This window comes from Dermacentor variabilis, chromosome 1 (genome assembly GCF_050947875.1).
Source record: "Dermacentor variabilis isolate Ectoservices chromosome 1, ASM5094787v1, whole genome shotgun sequence".
Taxonomy (NCBI): domain Eukaryota; kingdom Metazoa; phylum Arthropoda; class Arachnida; order Ixodida; family Ixodidae; genus Dermacentor; species Dermacentor variabilis.
In genome coordinates, this window is record NC_134568.1 from 29654657 (window position 1) to 29676851 (window position 22195).

The 22195-nt window shown below is 45.4% G+C and overlaps 1 protein-coding gene across 1 annotated transcript; it reads right to left on the reverse strand.

Annotated features, from left to right (window-relative positions):
* Positions 1–1199: 1199 nt before the first annotated feature.
* Positions 1200–22195, reverse strand: LOC142576184 (uncharacterized). Its single transcript, XM_075686195.1, has 3 exons — positions 21665–22195; positions 18611–18763; positions 1200–1502 (listed from the first exon to the last, which is right to left on the reverse strand). The coding sequence occupies exons 1-3, from the start codon at positions 22084–22086 to the stop codon at positions 1262–1264; spliced, it is 816 nt and encodes a 271-aa protein (XP_075542310.1). The 5' UTR covers positions 22087–22195; the 3' UTR covers positions 1200–1261.

A 22195-nucleotide genomic window follows, 5' to 3' on the forward strand; every position in this document is an offset into this window, starting at 1 on the left:
GTAACAGCAGATTTGTTGAAGGATGGTGGGAACATTGTCCAAGAAAGACTGGCCACCCTATATACACAATGCCTCATGACCTCAAACGTACCGGAATCTTGGAAGAACGCTAACATAATCCTAATCCATAAGAAAGGGGACGCCAAAGACTTGAAAAATTATAGACCGATCAGCTCACTGTCCGTTGCCTACAAAGTATTTACTAAGGTAATCGCAAATAGAATCAGTAGCAACTTCTGTCAACCAAAGGACCAGGCAGGATTCCGTAAAGGCTGCTCAACAATAGACCATATTCACACTATGAATCAGGTGATAGAGAAATGTGCGGAATATAACCAACCGTTATATATAGCTTTCATTGATTACGAAAAAGCGTTTGATTCAGTCGAAACATCAGCAGTCATGGAGGCATTACGGAATCCTGGCGTAGATGAGCCATATGTAAAAATACTGGAAGATATCTATAGCGGCTCCACAGCCACCGTTGTCCTCCATAAAGAAAGCAACAAAATCCCAATAAAGAAAGGCGTCAGACAGGGAGATACGATCTCTCCAATGCTATTAACAGCATGTTTACAGGAGGTATTTAGAGACCTTGAGTGGGGAGAATTGGGGATAAAAGTTGATGGAGAATACCTTAGCAACTTGAGATTCGCTGATGATATTGGCTTGCTTAGTAACTCAGGAGACCGATTGCAATGCATGCTCACTGACCTGGAGAGTCAAAGCAGAAGGGTGGGTCTGAAAATTAATCTGCAGTAAACTAAAGTAATGTTTAACTGTCTCGGAAGAGAACAGCAGTTTACAATAGGTAGCGAGGCACTGGAAGTGGTAAGGGAATACATCTACTTAGGGCAGGTAGTGAGCACGGATCCGGATTATGAGACTGAAATAACCAGAAGACTCAAAATGGGCTGGGGTGCATTTGGCAGGCATTCTCAAATCATGAACAGCAGGTTGCCGCTATCCCTGAAGAGAAAAGTGTATAGCAGCTTTGTCGTACCAGTACTCACGTATGGGGCAGAAACCTGGAGGCTTACGAAAAGGATTCTGCTGAAATTGAGGACGACGCAACGAGCTATGGAAAGGAGAATGATGGGTGTAACGTTAAGGGATAAGAAAAGAGCAGATTGGTTGAGGGAACAAACAGGGGTAAATGACATCTTAGTTGAAATCAAGAAAAGCTGCACACACCGGAAATCACAGTACCATGGATGGCCACATCGACATCAGCAACAATGCCAACATGTATAAAAGAGCTTCACCCGCTGACACCGCTTCGTGGGCTCGGTGACTGCACCACAGCGCAGCCGCCTAATCCGCTTACCTTTGCGATGCAGACGACCGTCCTCGCATTTGCCAGCCTGCTGCTGCCGTCCCTGGCAGGCCTGTCTACGGGGGCGTCATCGGTGTGCGCACTGCCGTACACTGGAGATGACCCTGGCTCCTGCCATCCACCGCCCGGCGAGTGCTCGTCCCTACTGGATGTGCCGCCAGAGGAGCTGCACACACCGGAAATCACAGTACCATGGATGGCCACATCGACATCAGCAACAATGCCAACATGTATAAAAGAGCTTCACCCGCTGACACCACTTCGTGGGCTCGGTGACTGCACCACAGCGCAGCCGCCTAATCCGCTTACCTTTGCGATGCAGGTCAGTACATCATATGCCCTCTTCGCTAAAAAATCCAGTAATTATATTTTGGTGCAGTTTCCGAGCCCGCACTGCTGTGTTGCCATTGCCGTTGAGTGTGCTCACGTAATTCATTCCTTGCTCATGCTATCAGGAGACGTTGAGACTAACCCTGGTCCTGAGGGCAACGCTGCTGTACTCGCTGAACTACAGAAGCTAAACGCGGGACAGACCCTGTTGATTACAGAAATACAGGGCCTCAAAACACAGCTGAACACAACAGACCAAACTATAGCAAGCCTAGACAAACGAATGGCCGATCTCGAAACGCATTACCAAACACTTCTTCACCTCAGAAACGATATTGAAATAATGCAGTCAACCACAATCGACCAAGCTAAAAAGATTAAAGAACTAGAAACACGCCTGGATGACGCGGAAAACCAATCACGTCGGAATAACCTTATTTTCTATGGCATCCCTGACCCTGCTAGCGCTGAAACGTGGGCTGAGTCAGAAAAACTAATCATTGATGTTTGCCGCAAAAATCTTGATATAACCTTGGAACCTAACGACATTGAAAGAGCGCATCGCCTCGGAAATCATTCAGCCGACCGAATTAGTCCCGTAATCGTAAAATTCCTATCTCATAAAACCAAAGACGCACTGTTATCAAATGGCCGTAAATTGAAAGACACAAACTACAGTATTGGAGAGGACTTCTCCCGCACCGTTCGGCACGCGCGTAAACAGTTACTAGTGTTTGCCAAAGCCAATTCCAACAAGTACTCCTTGCGCTTCAAAACCCTGCACATCGGCTCAAAACGCTATGTATTTGACGCATCATCCCAAGCCGTTAAGGAAATAGCATAGCAATTGCCCCGTCACAAAACTTTAACAAATCGTCGACCCGCTCCACCGCACAATGTTCTCTCGTTTTCGATAATATTCACTAACATCCGTAGTCTTCTTCCAAAGCGCGAACTCATATCAAACATCATGTCGTCATCCGGGAGCAACATACTAATACTAACAGAAACTTGGCTAAATAGTGATGTAACGGATACGGAAGTTTTGGCCGATTTACCCAACTTCGAAGTGTATCGAAACGATCGAAAAGGCAAACGAGGGGGCGGTGTTCTCGTTGCCATTCATCGAGGCATATCATGCTCTGTTGTTGACGTCGCATCCGACATTGAAGCCATATGGCTCATCTGTCGCGCTCCCCCCGTAACAGTTCTGCTTGGCGTTTGCTACAGGCCCCCCCAGACTAATCCAGACTTCCCACGTCATCTGAACAACATCCTTCATAAACTTGTTTTCACATATCCAAATGCCCGTATTCTTCTTTTTGGTGATTTTAATTACCCGGATATTGATTGGCAGAACATAGCTAGTTCCACAATAACGTGTCATGCAGAGGCGAAGAACTTCATCGATGTCTGTTTAAATTTTAACCTCACTCAATTAATTTCCCAACCAACCCGTGTCTCAAGAGAATCAGCAAACACGCTCGACCTGATACTAACAAGCAGCCCCGAGAATGTATCATCCATCAATTACCTTCCTGAAATCAGCGATCACAAAGTCATGCATGCTTTATTCTCATTTACCTCGACTCAAAAACAGACATCCGATAAAAAGATACAACTCTACGAAAAGGGTAACTATAATGCAATAACTGAAGAACTTAACACCTTTTTTCCTGGATACGTATCCGCATTTCACACTCGCTCAATTCATGAAAACTGGCTGATATTCAAGAACAAATTAAATCATCTCACTAATATGTTCGTACCAAGGATTACCTTTCATACTAATCGCAATAAACCATGGTTTACCCAGCACTTAAAACGACTCGAAAACAAAAAGAAACGATTGTTTCGTACCGCCAAACGAAACGACACGCCTGCCGCATGGGGAAAATACTTCGAGGCCGAAAAATCATACCTACTTTCTGTTCGTAACGTCAAATACTCATTTTATCACAATGACTTACCAAACTTACTTATAAGAAACCCCAAGCAATTCTGGCAAGTTTTACACCCATCACATCCTCCCGATATTAAACTGACGAATTATTCAAATGAAGCGATGACTGACCATGAATGCGCAGAAATATTTAACCATGCATTCACATCTGTGTTCACTACCGAACTCGACGCACCTTCACAATTACCACCCTTTAACTTAGAAACCCCCATGCCGGCAGTCACATTCGTCGAAGAAGGCATTTCATCCATAATTCACAATATGAAACTTTCATCATCAGCTGGTATGGACCTGATTAATTCAAAACTATTGAAAAATGTGGAATCAATTTGTGCATCATATTTATGTCTCATGTTCTCACAGTCACTCTCCACAGGAATTTTGCCTCTTGATTGGAAAACGGGGAAGGTCGTTCCAGTCTACAAATCAGGTAACAGAGACTCGCCCTTGAATTACCGCCCCATTTCATTGACTAGTGTGCCTTGTAAAATCATGGAACATGTCATCAACTCACAAATCGTAAACTTCTTGGACCAAAACCATTTTTTTCACCCTTCACAACATGGGTTTCGTAAGGGCCTCTCTTGCGAAACCCAACCAGCGCTTTTCCTTCACGACTTGCACACTAATCTAGACCGTAATATGCAGACCGACGCCATCTTTCTTGATTTCGCTAAAGCTTTTGACAAGGTTCCCCACCGCCGGCTATTACTAAAACTCTCAAAGCTGAACTTACCCCCTAATATTCTCAAATGGATTGAAGAATTCCTAACTAACCGTTCTCAGTCAGTCTATCTTAACGGCCATCTGTCTACATCTCTCCCGGTTACTTCAGGCGTCCCACAAGGTTCTGTCCTGGGTCCCCTCCTATTCTTAATATATATTAACGACTTGCCCCTGCATGTTTCCTGTAATATTCGAATTTTCGCAGATGATTGTGTTATTTACCGTGCCATTAATAACTGTCACGATCAATACACTCTTCAGACAGAGCTTAACAACGTACTAAATTGGTGTAATAACTGGCTAATGTCCCTCAATCCTAGTAAATGTAAACTCATGTCCTTCACTCGTCGTCACAATCCATATCTCTTTCATTATTTAATTTCTAACACACAGATTGAGCAAGTACAATCATATAAATTTCTAGGAGTCACCCTCTCTTCTAATCTATCATGGCAGGTTCATATCGGTAACATCATTTCAGCATCAAACAAAACACTCGGTTTTCTAAAACGTCACCTTCGTCTTGCCCCACCACGTGTTAAATTGCTCGCGTATAAATCACTTATAAGACCCAAATTAGAATATGCATCCCCCATCTGGAGCCCACATCAAGCATATCTAATCACCGCGTTGGAAGCTGTACAGAATCGTGCTGCCCGATTCATTCATTCCTCATACTCATATGACGTCAGTGTTTCATCCTTGAAAGCTACATCCGGACTGTCACCCCTCTCTTTTCGTCGTCGCATTGCTAGCCTCACCCTTTATCACAAATTCTTTTATTCTCCTCTCAATCAAGTACCGTATATCACCGCCGCATCACGCATATCTCATCGCACCAGTCATCCCCTTCAAGTTGCCCGCCCACTATCACGTACTACTACGTTTTCAGCTTCGTTATTTCTTCGAGCAGCCACGGACTGGAACGGCCTACCCCATGACATCGTCGCCATCGCTTCAACACCTGCTTTTCAAGAACGCGTAACAGATCACCTTCAATGTTAAATCACCATCGCTGTTTTGTTTTCCTCACTACAAATGTAATCCCACCCCTTATGTAACACCCCCTGAAATGGGGGCCTTTAAGGAATAAAACTGAACTGAACTGAACTGAAGAAATGCGCATGGGCCGGACATGTAATGAGGAGGGAAGATAACCGATGGTCATTAAGGGTTGCGGACTGGATTCTAAGGGAAGGGAAGCGTAGCAGGGGGCGGCAGAAAGTTAGGTGGGCGGATGACATTAAGACGTTTGCAGGGACAACATGGCCACAATTAGTACATGACCGGGGTAGTTAAAGAAGTGTGGGAGAGGCCTTTGCCCTGCAGTGGGCGTAACCATGCTGATGTTGATGAGCTAAATATAAGTACACCGGTGTTTTCGCATTTCGCCCCCATCGAAATGCGGCCGCCGTGGCCGGAATTCCATCCCGCCAACTCGTGCTCAGCAGCCCAACACCATAGCTACTGAGCAACCACGGCGGATTGGGAAAATATCAAAGGAGCACGGCACGAACACGACAAAGGGAGGACAAGGAAAATTGGTGTTACACTCCCGTGATTGTGGGTGTGCTCCGTCTTTTGACAACACTGCAGTCTTGTTCAGAGAAAAAGATGGTTGCACGCGCGTGAATGTTGAAGCTACGGTAATGAATAATGAGGATTAGTAGTGCGTCAGCTCATCGCTTCTTTTGTTATTTGCGAAATAAACCTTTATTGAAGGCAGCTGGTAACAAGCGCTTAGTAATGCACACGCGTTGGTATGATCAATTGATTCGTTATGTTCTTTTCTTTTTTGTATATTTTTCAGTATATATTCAGAACATCTGGCATTAAGCGTTAGTTGGAAGTTAGTGCCTTGTCGTAAACGCGCGGGGGCCCTCAGCCGCAAAGGCTTCCACGGTGATGCTTCACCGCTAGACTCCAAACACCGCTTCCTGAGAAGGTGCTTCGCCGCCGAGCTGCGGCCATGTCGGAACGCGCAGTGCTCTCTCCCTTGATGGCACCCTTCTTGGACACACTGCACGCGCCAGGTAGTGCAGAGCTGCAACCTCCTCCTCCGGTGTACATAAAAGGCCGGCGCCTCTGGCGTTCCGTGCCTTTTCGTCATCGTACTTCGTCCTCGTTAAGAAGTAAACGCATTATTCCTTGACCTACCTCTTGCCTCGTCACTGTCAGCATCTCCTTCTGCCCATACCTTTGACCTTCGTGTCATGCTGCCCATGGGAGCTTGGTGCATCTCATAACAGCCTGTTTCGTTCGTGTCTCTGTCTGCTGCTTTGCAAGTTCTGCGCTAGAACACCAAGAAGTATCTTTGTATGTTTGTATCTAACGGTTTTCTCGCACACCTGGGTCACTGTGTAATCCATGGCCGAATGATTAGAGCATCGGGCTGATATGCTTAGGGAACTGGTTTCCAAACCAACTGTCTGACAAACTTGACTCAATGAGCATGTGGGAATCTTGTATATATGTATGCGCCGCTCTTCAATGAACCGCTTTACAGCCGACATGGGTCACTGTAGATGCGGGACTGGGTATGAACTGCTTTTCAATGAAACTCTTTGGCGCCAACATAGAGCACTAGGTATGTGCCAGTAAGTGCGTGCCGCTCATCAATGAACGGTATTTGAAGCCAACTTGTGTAAGCTTGGTATGTGCCACTCGTTACGACGGTGGCAATATGTTGTTTTGCTGTATTGATTCAATGCTGAAACCATTACCGTCAATAGTCATCGCGAGGTGGGTTCTGCGGTTTTAAATGCGGTTAGCATTATTAAGATATTTCACGCATTTTGCCGGGGATATCTGTCGGTCTGTACATCTGGCTGCCTGTGTGACTGCGTATCTAACCGTTTTCCCGCCATATTGGGTCACTGGGTAGTTCATGGTCTACTGGTTAGAGCATCGCGCCGTTGTGGTGAGGGAACCGCGTTCGAAAGCAATAGGCGGGCCAACTTGGGTCATGGGTATGTGAGATTTTATATCTGCCGCTCATGAGTTAGCCCGCTTCAGCCAATTTGTGTTATTGGGGATGTGCTACTACTTAAGTGCAGCTCTTCAATGAACCTTGTTCACCTCAACTTGGATTACAGGGGTCGTGAAACTAGCCATGTGCCCCACATCAGTGAACATCATTCATGGCAATTTGGGTAATTGGGTGTGTGCAAGTGGGTACATGCCGCTGTTCAATGAACCTCTTAACCGCAAACTTGGTAATTGGGTGCATATCACTGAATGCGCCAAAAGGTATGTGTCGCTATTCAATAACCGTTTTTCACGGCCAACTTGGGTTACTGAGTACGTTCCGCTCTTCAATGAACGTATTTTACGCCGACTTGGGTCACTAGCTATGTGTAACTGGGTATATGCCGACCTTCAATGAACTTCTGTGACGCCAACTTGATTCACTGAGTATTTGCCATGCCACTGCGTATATACGCTGTCATTCAACGACAAAAGTCACAAATTTGACTTTTGGGTGGAGTCAAACTCGTGTCTAGTATTTAGAACATATTGTCTCAATTTTAATGCACACGTGCGTCACACGAGAAATTCGTTGTGGTGGCGCTAGATGGAGCAGTGTGTCCAGAGCGAAGCGCGAGAGAGGAGCCAGGCTGCATACATGCTTCAGACATGACGCATCTCTGCGGTGTCTATACGGTGTATTGCTACACTGCTTCATTGCCAATCGCATTAACGTCGACACTCATCGTGACATGTGTTCTGCGACAATAACTCTAGCCTACACCGCCGGTGCGTCTCAAAAATGAGCAGCTGGCCCACGCTACCGGGGCATATAGTTGGCGTGGTGACCAATGGTACTATTTTCTCAGTGATCAAAGAGTACCGTTAATGTGCAGTAATCTATGCAGTGCACCGCTGCCGTGTCGTGGCCTGCCCCTTACAAAAATGAGGTTGCACTGTCTATAGAAAGTCTATATACTTTTTATAGACGACCTTGCCTTTCTATAGATTTGATCTTTTGTTGATACAAAGTTCATAGACGAAAGTCCATAAGGTTACTATTTCTTTTTGTCTATGTCTCCTCTATAGACTGTCTATAGACGAAAGTCAATAAATTCTGCTTAATTTTGTACATTATTTGCCTATAGACTGTCTATAGGCGAAAGTCGATGAGATTTCTATTTATTTTTGTCTGCGGGCATTCTATAGACCGTCTATAGAAAAAAAGTCGCTAAGACGTTTGTTTCTTTTTATCTATGTCCGCTCTATAGGGTGGCTGTAGACGAAACTCAATACAGCTTCTATTTACTTTTGTCCATTCTATACCTATAGACCATCTATAGATGAGAGTCGATAAAGTTTCTATTCCTTTTTGCGTACTCGAATTCTATAGACTGTCTGTAGATAGAAGTCGATAAGATATTTGTTTCATTTTGTCTACTTTCGCCCTATAGATTACCTGTAGACAAAATTCGATGCAGTCTTCATTTATCCTTATTGCTTCTTTGTCTATAGACTGTCTATAGACTGCCTATAGACGAGAGTCGGTAAGGCATTGATTACTGTTGTCTACTACCGGTTTATAGATTGTCTGTAGACAAAAGTTGATAAGGATAAGGTTTTTTTTTCTATGATGGTGAGCTTGAAATTCGCATCCTCCAGTACACAGCATTTGCATGCTTGGAGTGACGCCAGTCACCGGCAAAAGATGCTGAAAGCGAGTGGGGCTAAACTAATCCAGGTACAACCAAATTAGGAAGGCCCACTAAGCTTCAACACGACACTCCCTCACCAGAACAGGAATTGGCCTCCCTGGTGCAGCATTCGGCGACCCTTTCCAACATGGCTCAGTCAATTACCTAATGACCTTCAGTACCCAGCAGTTGCGGAGCTCTTGACCAAGACGACGGTCAGGCCTGTAACGCAGCAGAGTGTGCTAAGAATCTCTGGGTCCGGACAGGCCGCCAACGGAAACTGACCCTTGCAACGTTTAACACCCGAACCCTCTCGAGTGAGGGTAACTTAGCGGGACTCTTTGAGGAACTATCAGACATTGTTCGGGATATCATCGGTCTTAGTGAGATTCGGAGAACTGGTGAAGCTTATACATTGCTGAATAACGGACATGTCCTCTGTATAGACGTCTCCTAGATAAGAAGCAAGAATCCATAAGGACATAGCGGGCAACATTCACAAATTCTACAGCATTAATGAGAGGGTAGCTGCAATAAGAGGTGTAAATTAAAGGTGGTACAAGCCTACGCTCCAACATCCAGTCTCGGTGATGAGGAAGTAGATCAGTTTTATGACGATGTTGAATTAGCGATGAGAAAAGTGTAAACTCAGTATAATGTAGTAATGGGCGACTTCAATGCAAAAGTGGGGGAAAAGCAGGCTGGTGAACTAGCATTTGGCAACTACGGCGTTGATTCTAGGAACGCTAGAGGAGCGATGCTGGTAGAATTCGCCGAAATGAATAAGCTTCGAATAATGAACCCCTTTTTCAGGAAGCGTAGCAACAGAAAATGGACCTTGAAAAGCCCTAACGGTGAAACAAGAAATGAAATTAACTTCATACTTTCTGCTGATCCCAACATAGTGCAGGATTTAGAAGTGATAGGTAGGGTAAAGTGAAGTGATAATAGGTTAGTGAGGGCTAGAATTCACCTCAATTTGAAGACAGAAAGAACAAAATTAGTCAAGAAGAAACAGGTCAACCTAGAGGCAGTGAGAGTAAAAGCATACAAATTCAGGCTGGTACTTGCAAACAAATATGCAGCCTTAGAAGAGAGAGATGATGATATAGAGCTAATGAATGAAACCGTAACTAGGTTGGCTTCAGAGGCAGCAATTGAAGTGGGAGGCAAGGCACCAAGGCAACCAGTAGTAAAACTCTCCCAAGTAACAAAGGACCTAATAAAGAAACGACGAAAAATGAGAGTGTTCAACTAAAGAGATAAGATAGAATTCGCGGAACTGCCAAAACTGATCAACAAGGAGAAAATAAGCGACATTGGAAACTATAACGTGAGAAAGGCTGAAGAAGCCGTAAAAAATGGACGCAGCCGGAAATAAGTGAGAAAGAAACTTGGCATAGGACAAACCAAGATGTATGCACTAAAAGGTAAGCAGGGTAATAGGATGGGGATAACATTAATAAAGTGCGGGCAAACGACGGTTTAACGCGTGGTGACGCTGGGCAAGCGTCGACCGGGGATTATGCCCTACTGTGCACTACCCCAGTTGGACCCGTTTGTAGTGGGTCATGAGGCTTGTGCTTTTCGAGCGCACCCCGGACCTGCTGGACGGCCCATAGTTGTGTGTCCTTGTCTGCAGACTGCAGTGCACCTTGCAGTCCGGGCGGGAAAGTCCTGGAGGTAGCTGCTGTCGGGAACCTGGCACAGTCCCACATGATGTGCCATTGGTCCACCGGATCAGCTGCACAAACACCGCACAGCCCACTCGGATTGAGCTCCGGGTGAAGCACGTGCAGCATTGCGGGGGCGAGGAGTGACGCGGTCTGTAATTGCCTTAGGATTACGGCCTCCTCCCGACTAAGTGCCGGGTGGGGAGGCGGCATTGCAGGGTAATATCATAAGCAATCTCTAAGATATAGAAGAATTCTATACTGGCCTGTGCAGTACCCAGAGCAGTCGGGAACCTCAATTAGAAACAGTAATGAACAGGATGCAGAAATTCCTCCTATAACTAGCGATGAAGTCGGAAGGGCCTTGCAAGACTTGAAACGAGGAAGTGCGGCTGGAGAAGGTGGAATAACGGTCGATTTATTCAAAGATGGATGAGACATAATATTTGGAAAACTAGCGGCTCTTAATAAGAAATGTCTATCGACTGCAAGGGTCCCAGAAAACTGGAAGAATGCAAACATTATACTGATTCACAAAAAGGGAGACGTTAAAGAATTGAAAAATTATAGGCCCATTAGCTTACTCCCAGTATTATATAAAATATTTACCAAAATAATCTCCAATAGATTAAAGCCAACACTGGACTGTAGTCAACCAAGGGAACAGGCTAGCTTCAGGAAGGGATACTCTACAATGGACCACATCCCTGTCATTATTCAGGTAATGGAGAAATCCGCTGAGTACAATCAGCCTCTCGATTGGGAGCGGGCTGCACCACTGGAAAAGCAGGCGCCACCGTCAGAGTGACATTTATGAGGGATCACGTGGAAACAGCGACCGCGTCGGCTGCTTCGGAAGCGCCGAAGCGAGCTGAAAACGAAAATTTGAAGTCCCACCTGCGCTGCGATTCTAATTAAGCGTTGAGGCTTTCACGCATTGGGTGTCTCCTTGACAACATTTGAAATCACTATAATAGGTAGTGGCTGCCTTTGGAGGCGTGCAGCATGGTAGGCTACTGCTCGGTGCCACAGGGCCGGACGTGCGCAACGGAGCCCCGGTGACAGCCTTATTCACACGTAGCCGCAGGACAAGAAGCTGCGTGAAGCTTGGCTCGCGAAACTTAGGACCGGCAAACAGCCATAAGCTACAACTCGGGTATGCAGCAAGCACAGTAGCAGAGAACGCGCACTGAGACGTTCGCCCGCGCTCGCTGGCCGACTAATGTCACGACGGTTTGGCCTATGAACTTGTTGGTGCTAGACACTGGGAAGTTTACGGAAATGGAAAGGGAGTGGTAAGCAACACATTAAACAAAGGCATGGCATATGGTCATGTTTGTGTTATGAATTAACGCACTGGATTACGAAAAAGCAGCGCGAAATTGCCCGCTGAGTGCATACAGTGGGACGCAACTTTAGAAATAATACTGAAACGTCCAATATATTAGAAGAAAAATAATACTGAATCGTCGCGACGGTACATCACAAGCGCCGTAGGCGTCGAAGTCCCTTGTTAGAACGAAATTGTTTTTGAACAGCTCTGATAACGTCCACGCAACATTGGTTACTTGTGGACTGTCAAATGCTCATTTTCTGCTGGCTAAATCTCACGGCATGGTGCGAAAACGCGCTCACAGCGAAAGCAAACCATTGTGCGCGGACATGCATGCAGATGCGCAGTCGGTCGCTGCGAACACGTGCGATCGCTGCATGCATTGAGGCTTCGTTCCGTTATGCGCCATTTGGTTATACGGACAACCCTCTGTAAGAACATATTTCACATGGTTTGCGCTCAGCGACTGCCGACCTTTCACGCATGCCGGTTCGGGAGACTCCATCGCGGCGACCGCGCGCAGTGGTTTTCATTGTACGTATTCGGTAAAGAGATGGCGTCTATAAATAATGCTGCGCTTTCAGTTTGCCCAAGACTATTATATCGACAAAGGTTCCCTCGTTTTGAGAGTACTTCCAGAAATATACAGGAGGGCTGCCACGTAGTGTTTTTATTAAGCGCCGTAAGCCAAACCTATGAGGAGCGCGAAGCGTGATCCCTCATACTACGCAAGGGCGGCGCTTTCGACAGATGGCGACTCCGTAAGTCCTCCCCTCAAATATGGCTTTCATGGATTACGAAAAAGGCATTTGATTCAGCAGAGATACAAACAGTCATAGCGGCATTACGTAATGAAGGAGTACAAAATGCTTACGTAAATACCTTGGAAGATATCTATAGAAGTTCTACGGGTACCTTAATTATACACAAGAAAATCAGGAAGATACCCATAAAGAAAGGGGTCAGACAGGGAGACACAATCTCTCCAATGCTATTCACTGCGTGCTTGGAAGAAGCATTCAAGCTATTAAACTGGGAAGGGTTAGGAGTAAAGATCGACGGCGAATATCTCAGCAACCTTCGGTTTGCCGATGACATTGTTCTATTCAGCAACAATGCAGACGAGTTACAACAAATGATTGAGTACCTTAACAGAGAGAGTGTAAAAGCGGGATTGAATATTAATATGCAGAAGACAAAGATAATGATAAATAGCCGGGCAAAGGAGCAAGAGTTCAGGATCGCCAGTCGGCCTCTGGAGTTTGTGAAGGATTACGTTTACCTTGGTCAATTAATCACAGGGAACCCTTATCATGAGAAGCAAATTCACAGAAGATTAAAAATGGGTTGGATCGTATACTGCAGACATTGCCAGCTCCTGATTCGAAGCTCACCATTATCATTGAAAAGGAAAGTCCACAATCAGGGCATTTTACCAATGCTGACATATAGGGCAGAGACTTGGGGACTGACAAAGAAGCTTGTGAACAAGGACAGCGCGAAGAGCGATGGAACGAAGATTGCAAGGCATAACGTTAAAAGACAGAAAGAGAGCGGTTTGGATCCGAAAGCAAACAGGTATAGACGACATTCTAATTGACATCAAGAGAAAGAAATGGAGGTAGGCAGGTCATGTAATGCGTAGGTTAGATAACCGTTGGACCATTAGGGTTACAGAATGGGTACCAAGGCAAAAGAAACGCAATCGAGGACGACAGAAGACTAGGTGGAGCGATGAAATTAGGAAATTCGCGGGTGCTAGTTGGAATCGGTTGGTGCAGGACATGGTTAATTCGAGATCGCAGGGAAAGGCCTTCGTCGTGCACAGGACATAAAACAGGCTGCTGCTGCTGCTGATGATGATGATGTGTACATTTCTTTTTGTCTATTCCCAGCCTACATAGTTCTACACACACACACACACGCACACACGCACACACACACACACACGCACGCACACACATACACACACACACAGACACACACACACGCACGCACACGCACACGCACGCGCACACGCGCGCGCACACACACACACACACATACACACGCACGCACGCACACACGCACGCACGCACGCACACGCACACACACACACACACACACACACACACACACACACACACACACACACACACACACACGCCGCTCGAGGCACATTGCCTGTAATCGCGGGCGTCTTCATGTTCGGGAAAAACACTTCTATGGAGCACGTCTTGAGCAACAGAAAGCTATATCGGGAGTTTCTCATGTTGCTCTACATTTAGCCATTGACAATTTTATCTAATTATAGTAATTGAGAAATTATAATAACACTAACTATCTAATCAGGGGGAATGTAAAAAAATCTCCAAGCGACGACAAACAACATTATCTTGGTTCTCTCCAGCTATGTAGCATTTCCATATTGCAAAGACTAGCTCAACTTAAGTGAAAATCCCCGTATACTTCTTTACAATTCGAATTGTTCTCCACGGTTTTCTATATCACAGCCGATGAAGGCCATGGGGTGGGACGTCACCAAAGGTCATGTTAACTTGAGCGAACTGCCCGTATACCGATTGTGGTAAGGTGTGAGATGAAGTAGAAAACAGCATGAAGCCTGCGATAAGCTCAGTCACTCGCTACTCCGTAACTTAGCCGAAAGAATTAGAGAACAATAAATTAGTTGCTCGGGGAAGCACCTTTACAGGTTTCAAACTGAAGGCATCGCGTTTGACGATAGTTGGAAGATTTCATTTTTGTTCTGTCTCTTTTATGAACAGTTTAGCAGCAGAAGTTATTTTTCGGGCTATTTGAAAAGCGTTAAGCGCCTTTCCATGCTTCGGCGTTGTGCAGTTTACGTGCTGTTAATCACTAGGCAGCTGCTGACGCAGAGTCGCATTTCGCCAATCGTGCATGGAATGAAGCCCTTGTCGTGCGTAATAAGTGTTCCGGCTTTCATTAATTTTGCGTTCAGTGCCGTCTTCTACAGACTGTATACTACATGAGCTGTAAAAAAGAAAAAAAAAACAAGCCAGATTATCCATTTGGTGGTCTTTTCTTAGTAGATAAGGCACATATTATTAAAATAATTTAGCATACATTGCACTTGTTCTATCCTTATCAACAGACCTAAGAGACCGCAACATGTTTTAGCTGATAAGTAACCTTATCAATACCCTCCCCCCCCCCCATTGATGAGCATTCTACTGAAATTGTGGCAAATGTATTCATCTCGGAGTATGAGGAAAGAGCCCATGCAGACTGTTCTAAGCGGAAATAAATTGCAATTCATAACGTGATTGTTCAAAACTGCAGTCACTATTCGCAGCATGTTCGTTCGGCACGGGCATATTGCATTAACACCCGAAAAATGTGCACATTCCAGCCGGGTATCTTTGTTTCAGCCATTATTATTATAGGAATTGTTTGGGATTCTCGCATTTGTTTATTATTTGGATAAATACGCTATGTGTCACTTGAACCTGTCTTGAAACAAAACGTACCGTTCATACTGTAGCATAATTTATAAAGGAAAAATCCGACATCCACCCGTTCGTAGCAATTGCTACAAACGAAACCCATAGGTTCCTCGAAAGAAAAACCTCGCAGTTGAAGAAATATTCGTCGCGCAGCAGGGCAAATTTTTTTTCTGTTTATGCAACATATGAGAGTGCAGCTGGTTCAGGAGATTTATTAACCTATCGTTATTAATGCATAAGTACAGATGAGAAGCAACACGTCAACATACATAATACACATTCAAAATTTTTTGTGGCGCCATATGTAAACGAAAATGTTAACTAACTTGTAGATAACAGATAGCTAACAGATATCGTCCGATTAAGCGGTTGAACTGCATGCAACTGTAATATTTCTTAGATGTTCTCGTGCACAAATACTCGTGCAGTCTTCCATAGAGATTCCCGGCTACATGCCTTTGAGATTTTTCGACCGCTTCCAACCGCATGCATGATTTTCTATGTACAGTTCCCTGGGTATGTTCCCATATGCATGCTGGATGCAGTACATATTTAGAGACATTTCCAATAAACTGCTTATTAGCAACCCCAGCAGCGAGTGTTTATATATAATCGAAACATAGTTGGCAAAATATATTATTTATATAGCTAGTATATAGGTTGTCGATCCCGGCTATTTTAGCCAATCTGGGCAACGAAAATAAAAGATTTAAAAGAACCCGGTGCAAGATATACTAGAATAAAAAGACCTACAAGCCATATCTCTGACGGCTGCACACTATAAGTCCTAAATTCAGATCTTACTGCACTGTCTTTTTTTGCATTATTCTTCGTTGAACAGCTTCACTGAATTTAGGTTAGCTCGGACACCTTGTATCGACAACAGTCCACAAATAGTGTAAGGCTAAAGTCTATGCATTAGCTATAGACCGATCTGCAGGAATTTTCTACAGACAGTCTATGAACTTATGACCTTACCCTTTTGTAGCTAGTCTAAAAAATGTGCGAGTCTATAGACACTCTATAAACTGTTTATAGATTAATGAAAATTCATGTTTGTAGACAAATGTCTGCAGAACATCTATAGAGAAAAGTGTATAGGACTATACAGTTCTACTTTTGTAGACTATTATGCTAAGTCTATAGAATGCCTACTGACAAATGTCTATAGATAGCCTATAGACATTTGCTTATAGACATGTTACAGACTTCAGTCTGCAAAAGGAAAACTGTATATAGCTCCATTTTTGTAGACTGAAGTTTGTGTAATGTCTATAGACAGATGTCTATAGATAGTATAAAGACATTTGCTTATAGACATTTTATAGATTTGAGTCTACAAAAGTAGAGCTGCTGTATAGAGTTCTATTTTTGTAGACTGAAGTCTATGGAATGTCTATAGACAAATGTCTATTGATAGCCTATAGACATTTACTGATAGACATATTATAGATTAGAGTCTACAAAAGTAGAACTGCTGTATAGAATTCTATTTTTTCTACAATTTCTCTTTTATAATTTTTTTAGCTTTTGTTTGGAGAAACCTAGAGAGCGTCTAAGCCTTTGCTTTGTCTCTTGGCTTTTTTTATGTGGGAGGTGTTTCGGAAGAGATGACCAAACAAATCACAGGCATGCAGCCTGTCATACGGCCAACTATAACGAATTTGACATGTCTTGGAGACATTTGTTTTAAAAGTGCAACAACAGAACATATTTTTCGATCACGTCATTTATTTGCGATTTCAGCCCGCACGGCTAAGATTACTGCTGAAACAGCCCTGGTTAAGAGCAGTGTACATATGTTAAAGAGATTACCGGCAACAATGCACTGCAAGGACAACAGGCCCCATAGCGTGTTTGTTCTCGTGGGAAAAATAGTACGTGACATTACTTGTAACGTTGTGAACAGGTCAAAAATATGTGTTAGTTAATAGGCCCGCAAGACGGACGGGGGAGGGGGGGAAGGTGGCGCAAGTAATAAGGAATTGTACCAATAGCGTTTTACTTACTGTAATTGGAGGATTGGAATAGATTAGTTCAACCACTCGAGGAGTGGGAATGGTCCAACTGTCAGAATTCCGACGAGTTAAAAGGAGGGGAATCACATAAACCACAACTCTGCGGAATGGAGTAGGAATAGAATCGAGCGCCCCCACTCTCGGCACCATGCCATTACATCCAGTGCTTGGACCAATTCGAGCGCAGCTCTACAAACACAAAGACGACCGCACCACCTGGGCGAAACGCGTCGAAGGCCCGTCAGCTGCCGCACGATCACGCGCCGCCAACGAGCAATCCTGCACAACCTAAATATATAGGCAGTGCGCAGACTGGTACCCTAGGTAGGGGCTAGAGCTCGCGAAAACTACAGTGTTTTCCCCAACTGGGCGGAGTACCAGGCGACCAAACTCCTTGCCCTGCGCACGTTGCCGTACGACGCCATCTGGCGTCTACCTTCATGAGATCCCGATACAAACACTGGTGCCACGCTGCTATTTTCAAAGGCCCCCACTTGGTGAAGCGACGGGGCCCGCCCAGGTCAGGGAACATTGGCTTGGTCCGATACACAGATGACAGTAAACTGAGCGTGTCCAATTAGCAGCAACCAGGTTCCCCAGCTAGTATTAATGACTAAGCACTATATGGGTGCTTCCCCGGGACAGACGTCCGTCCGTCTGTCTGAACGCATGACACGATGCCCTCCATAAGTATACATGGGATCCTAAGGGAGTATATATTTATTATTTATATAAAAATACCTTGCAGGCCTCAAAGTAAGGCATTCAGTAAGGGGGGCAGCACATAGACAATACATAGAACATATGACATGTATAGAACCGTACCAGTTTACATACTACAACCGTAAGTGCAACCGAGGTAAAAAAGAATTACTTAGCTCACGATTCACTAATAAAAAAACGTAATATAATGATCGATACTATCGCCTCGGCGATAGTATTGCCGTAAGGTATGCGCTAATTGGCTGGTTGAGCAAAATCGCATTAGGCAGCTGATACGTTTTTGCTAAAACAATCAATCAGTGCGCGCAGATGGTGAAGGCGTGGCCGAGCCGATAGTATCGCCGAAGTGGATCGTTTCAGGATACGGCCCCAGTTAGCCTCACCTCGTGCGTAGCCTCCAAAGGCAGCTGCTGCTTGGCGTAGCCATCCCGGCCATGTCGCTGTTGCACTCGCCCTTGCAGTAGCTCAGCGTCGTCAACCGAAGCGGCAGCGTGTCGCGCAGGTGCATATGTGGTCTGCAGCCCAAGACCTCGAACCTGTAATCGGGCCAAGCAACTGCGCTCCAATCCTTGTCGGGGTGATTGCCACTCACGGCAGCTTCAACTCCACGCGTAATCTGCTTCTCCGAAATGCGTTGACAACACAGGCCGTAACTGAACACAGCGTTTGAAACGCACTTGCCAAAGACTGCAGCTGTTTCAATAAATCGTTTCCTTTTTTGTATAGTTATGGCGTTTTCGGATGAGCTGTGCTACCAGTGCTTACCCAAGTCTACCAGAGCACTGAAAGACCAATAGCTACTCTTCGCCCTATTCATAAATCACTCCTGGTCGATGTGATTGCCGCCACTTTACTGGACAGTTTCTTCTTGAGGCATAGGACGCAAAATTTGCTTTTTCCCAAGGAAAAGAAAAGGAAATTGTTTCTGCTGGGGCCTTTCTTCCAAGATTCAGTGGAGGGCAGCTCAGCTGTTCATTTTTCGCCGAGCTGCGTTTAGAATTCATTAGGCGGTATCTGCAGGAATTCTCTCGCTTTGCAAAGTGTATACGAGTGCAGTTTTTTCGTTTGTTAAAATGTTAAGCTCGCCTCGATCATTGAAGGAGCCTGAATGGAATCTCTTTCCACCACAACAATATCCCGTCTTCGCTTCTAGAGCATTCTCTTGTGACACCGCGCCGACTAAGTTTTGTGCAACCCTCTTTTGGCAGTTAAAGGGTGCATTCATATTCGTCTGCTAAGTAGATGCCAAGTAAAGAGTGAATGACGAAAGTACGCAATACTTGCTGTGTTCGCGTAAACCGATCGACGACTTCTTTCTAGGTACCAAACTCGAGGGCGGATAAATCGTGCCCGACAGGTGCGTGATTCCCCTGACCCGTGGTTGTTCTTTCTACGAAATTTCGCGTGCATATATAGCGCAGGTCGCGGCGCTCTCCACGAGAAACGAGCGTGCATTACCACTGATGTGGGTGTCTCCATGGTGCCTCCGCGCAGACAAGGTGGATCGCCAGAATCGGTGATTAGCGGCGGGCACGTCGTCGGCGGTACGCAAGACGCGACATGTCATCTCACTAGTGCGTCCGATGAGCGCTACTTGCATTGTGAGCGAACTGCAGCCCTGTCCTTCTATGTAGACTTCTTGCAGTGCCGCATACACACACCTTGCGTTTCTACCGCTCGATCGATTGTACTGACTTCAATGCTCCGTTCTTTCGTAGCTTCCGTAAAATGAAATTTCATTACACGATACAGTCTGATTTGTTGCGCGTCTATTTATGGAAAATACTACAGTCAGTTGTGAAGAAGTTTTACTGCCATGAGGGATTGGCCGTACGTGTAAATATATAAATAAAATAAAAGTGGACTCTGAAGCCTTTGTCAAACCCAGTTCTGGAGATGTATTCTCGGGCGATCACTTGCGGCGGCGGTATAGTGGGCAGGCCAAACGCGAGAAAGGATTCCTCTTTGGCGCACGTGGACTGAGTCTCACGAAATCTCGCGAAAGTGGCACTATCTCTGATAGTGGTCGCACGAGAATATCTCCTCCGATTATGACTACCGAAAGGTTTGTGCCTGCAGGTCATCGCCCATGTACATCTCTTAAAGTGCAAAGCCCGCAATATAGCACCGACGTCCCGGGTGCATTTGGCGCATGAGACCGGTGCAGGAGATTGACCGCGAAAGTGCAAAACTAGCGAAGCAAGTGGCACTACTTGCAAGATGAAAGAAACAAAAGAAACAGGAGTGGTTGTCCTCTGACTTCTCTGAAAAATGTATACATTTCTCGAGAACCGTATTTGCATCCGCAAAGAAAATGACGTCGTGCGGTACCGCAATTTGAGCTCGGCGACTAAAGAGGAGGGTTTAGCTCAGTACCAACTCCTATTTCTCTAAACGCAGAAATGTTGTGATTAGACAACAGAGCTCAACCGATTTGCATGAGAGTTGATTCTTTTATGTGCGCTTACATTCCGATAGGCGCAAGCAGAATTTCGGTTTAGGGCGTATGAGCTTTTACTAGTTTTGCAGAAATTGGTACGTTAAAGATATATATAAGCACTAAGCATGAAGATTCTTAACTCTGCAACAAAAAAAAGTACCGTTGTTCTGTAAACCTGTTAGAGCATCTCTTACGGGCAAATGTGACACGCGAGTTCAAAGGTTACATGAAATTGATGCAATATTTGCAAGGGTTGTTTAAGCTACTTACTCACACATTAGTGGTATACTTAGCGCAGTGTTTAATTGATCACTTTTATTCTTGTTATATGTTTTTAAATGTGCAGTTTGCACCATTGCGATGTTACGCCTTTGTGAGGCAGCGTGAGGCAGCTGTACATCCTCCGGAAGGTGGTTGAAGACTTCATCTGCCTTCACCGCCTAACGTGAAGCGACCAACGGAAAAGTGTCGACGCCCAAGCGCACATCAAGGTCAGAGCATGGTAAAAGCAGCAACATGGATGCGCCAGCTAATCATGCGTGCGACTGTTTAAAGGGGCATATCAAGAAGGAACCTAACTACCACGCAGGTGTCTCAAGATCACACTGTGCAAAAATGTGAAGGAAACGGTGCGTTGTGTACGGTCGGCGAGGGCATTTAGAGTTTTCTTTTTATTTCACTTCTGTGACTACATTATCATCGCTCTGCGACAACAGCGTAGTTATTGCAACAACACGAAATACTGTTGCTGGCTTAGCGCTATGTGAGGTGTATAAGCACGGCAATAAATCGCATTACTATACGCAAATCAATATGTTTTATGCACCCTGGCTGATACACCTTACTACAGCTATACTTTCCTTATAGGGCACAGTAATAAATAACCTCAATTACGTTTTGTTAGCAGGACATAGCAAATAGTAAATGTCATTTCACAAACTGAGGATATTCGTAACGGCCCTTGGATATGGCGCACAAAAGACCCAATTATCTTTACCTGAATATCATTCGGTGCCCGGTGCCCTGCGATACGTCCTCCACCTGGAGTCCAGCTCCTTGCACGGTGCACGGTGCTTGCATGGAGTTGTACTCAGGCAGGTTGTCCTTGACGTCCGCCTCAACGAACCGGTCGCACTCGGCCCTCGGAACCAGTCTCCGCCGATGTGCGGCGCTGCTGCTGCAAGCCTCCTCCTCAGCCATGTTCACAGTCTTGACCACAGGGTCGCAGCTCCTCGGGAGGACGTCCTCCATGGCCAAGTAGCCGAACGTGTCGGACGCGTCGGCCTTGGCTTTGTCTGGAAGTAGGTCGTGCAATATGGACGAAGGCATCTTCTGGGGTGACGGCGCTTCTGAGAAGGCGGATGCACCGCCGTGGAGGATACGATAAGCTCGGATGCCGCTCGGTACATCGATTCCCATTGCTGACGCTAAGCCAGGTCCGTTCTTCGGAGAGATGCTCGGATATGCGCGCGCCACCGCCCCCGACGCGTTCGAAAGTGCGAGCAGGCTTTTCCTGTGCCACACGAGC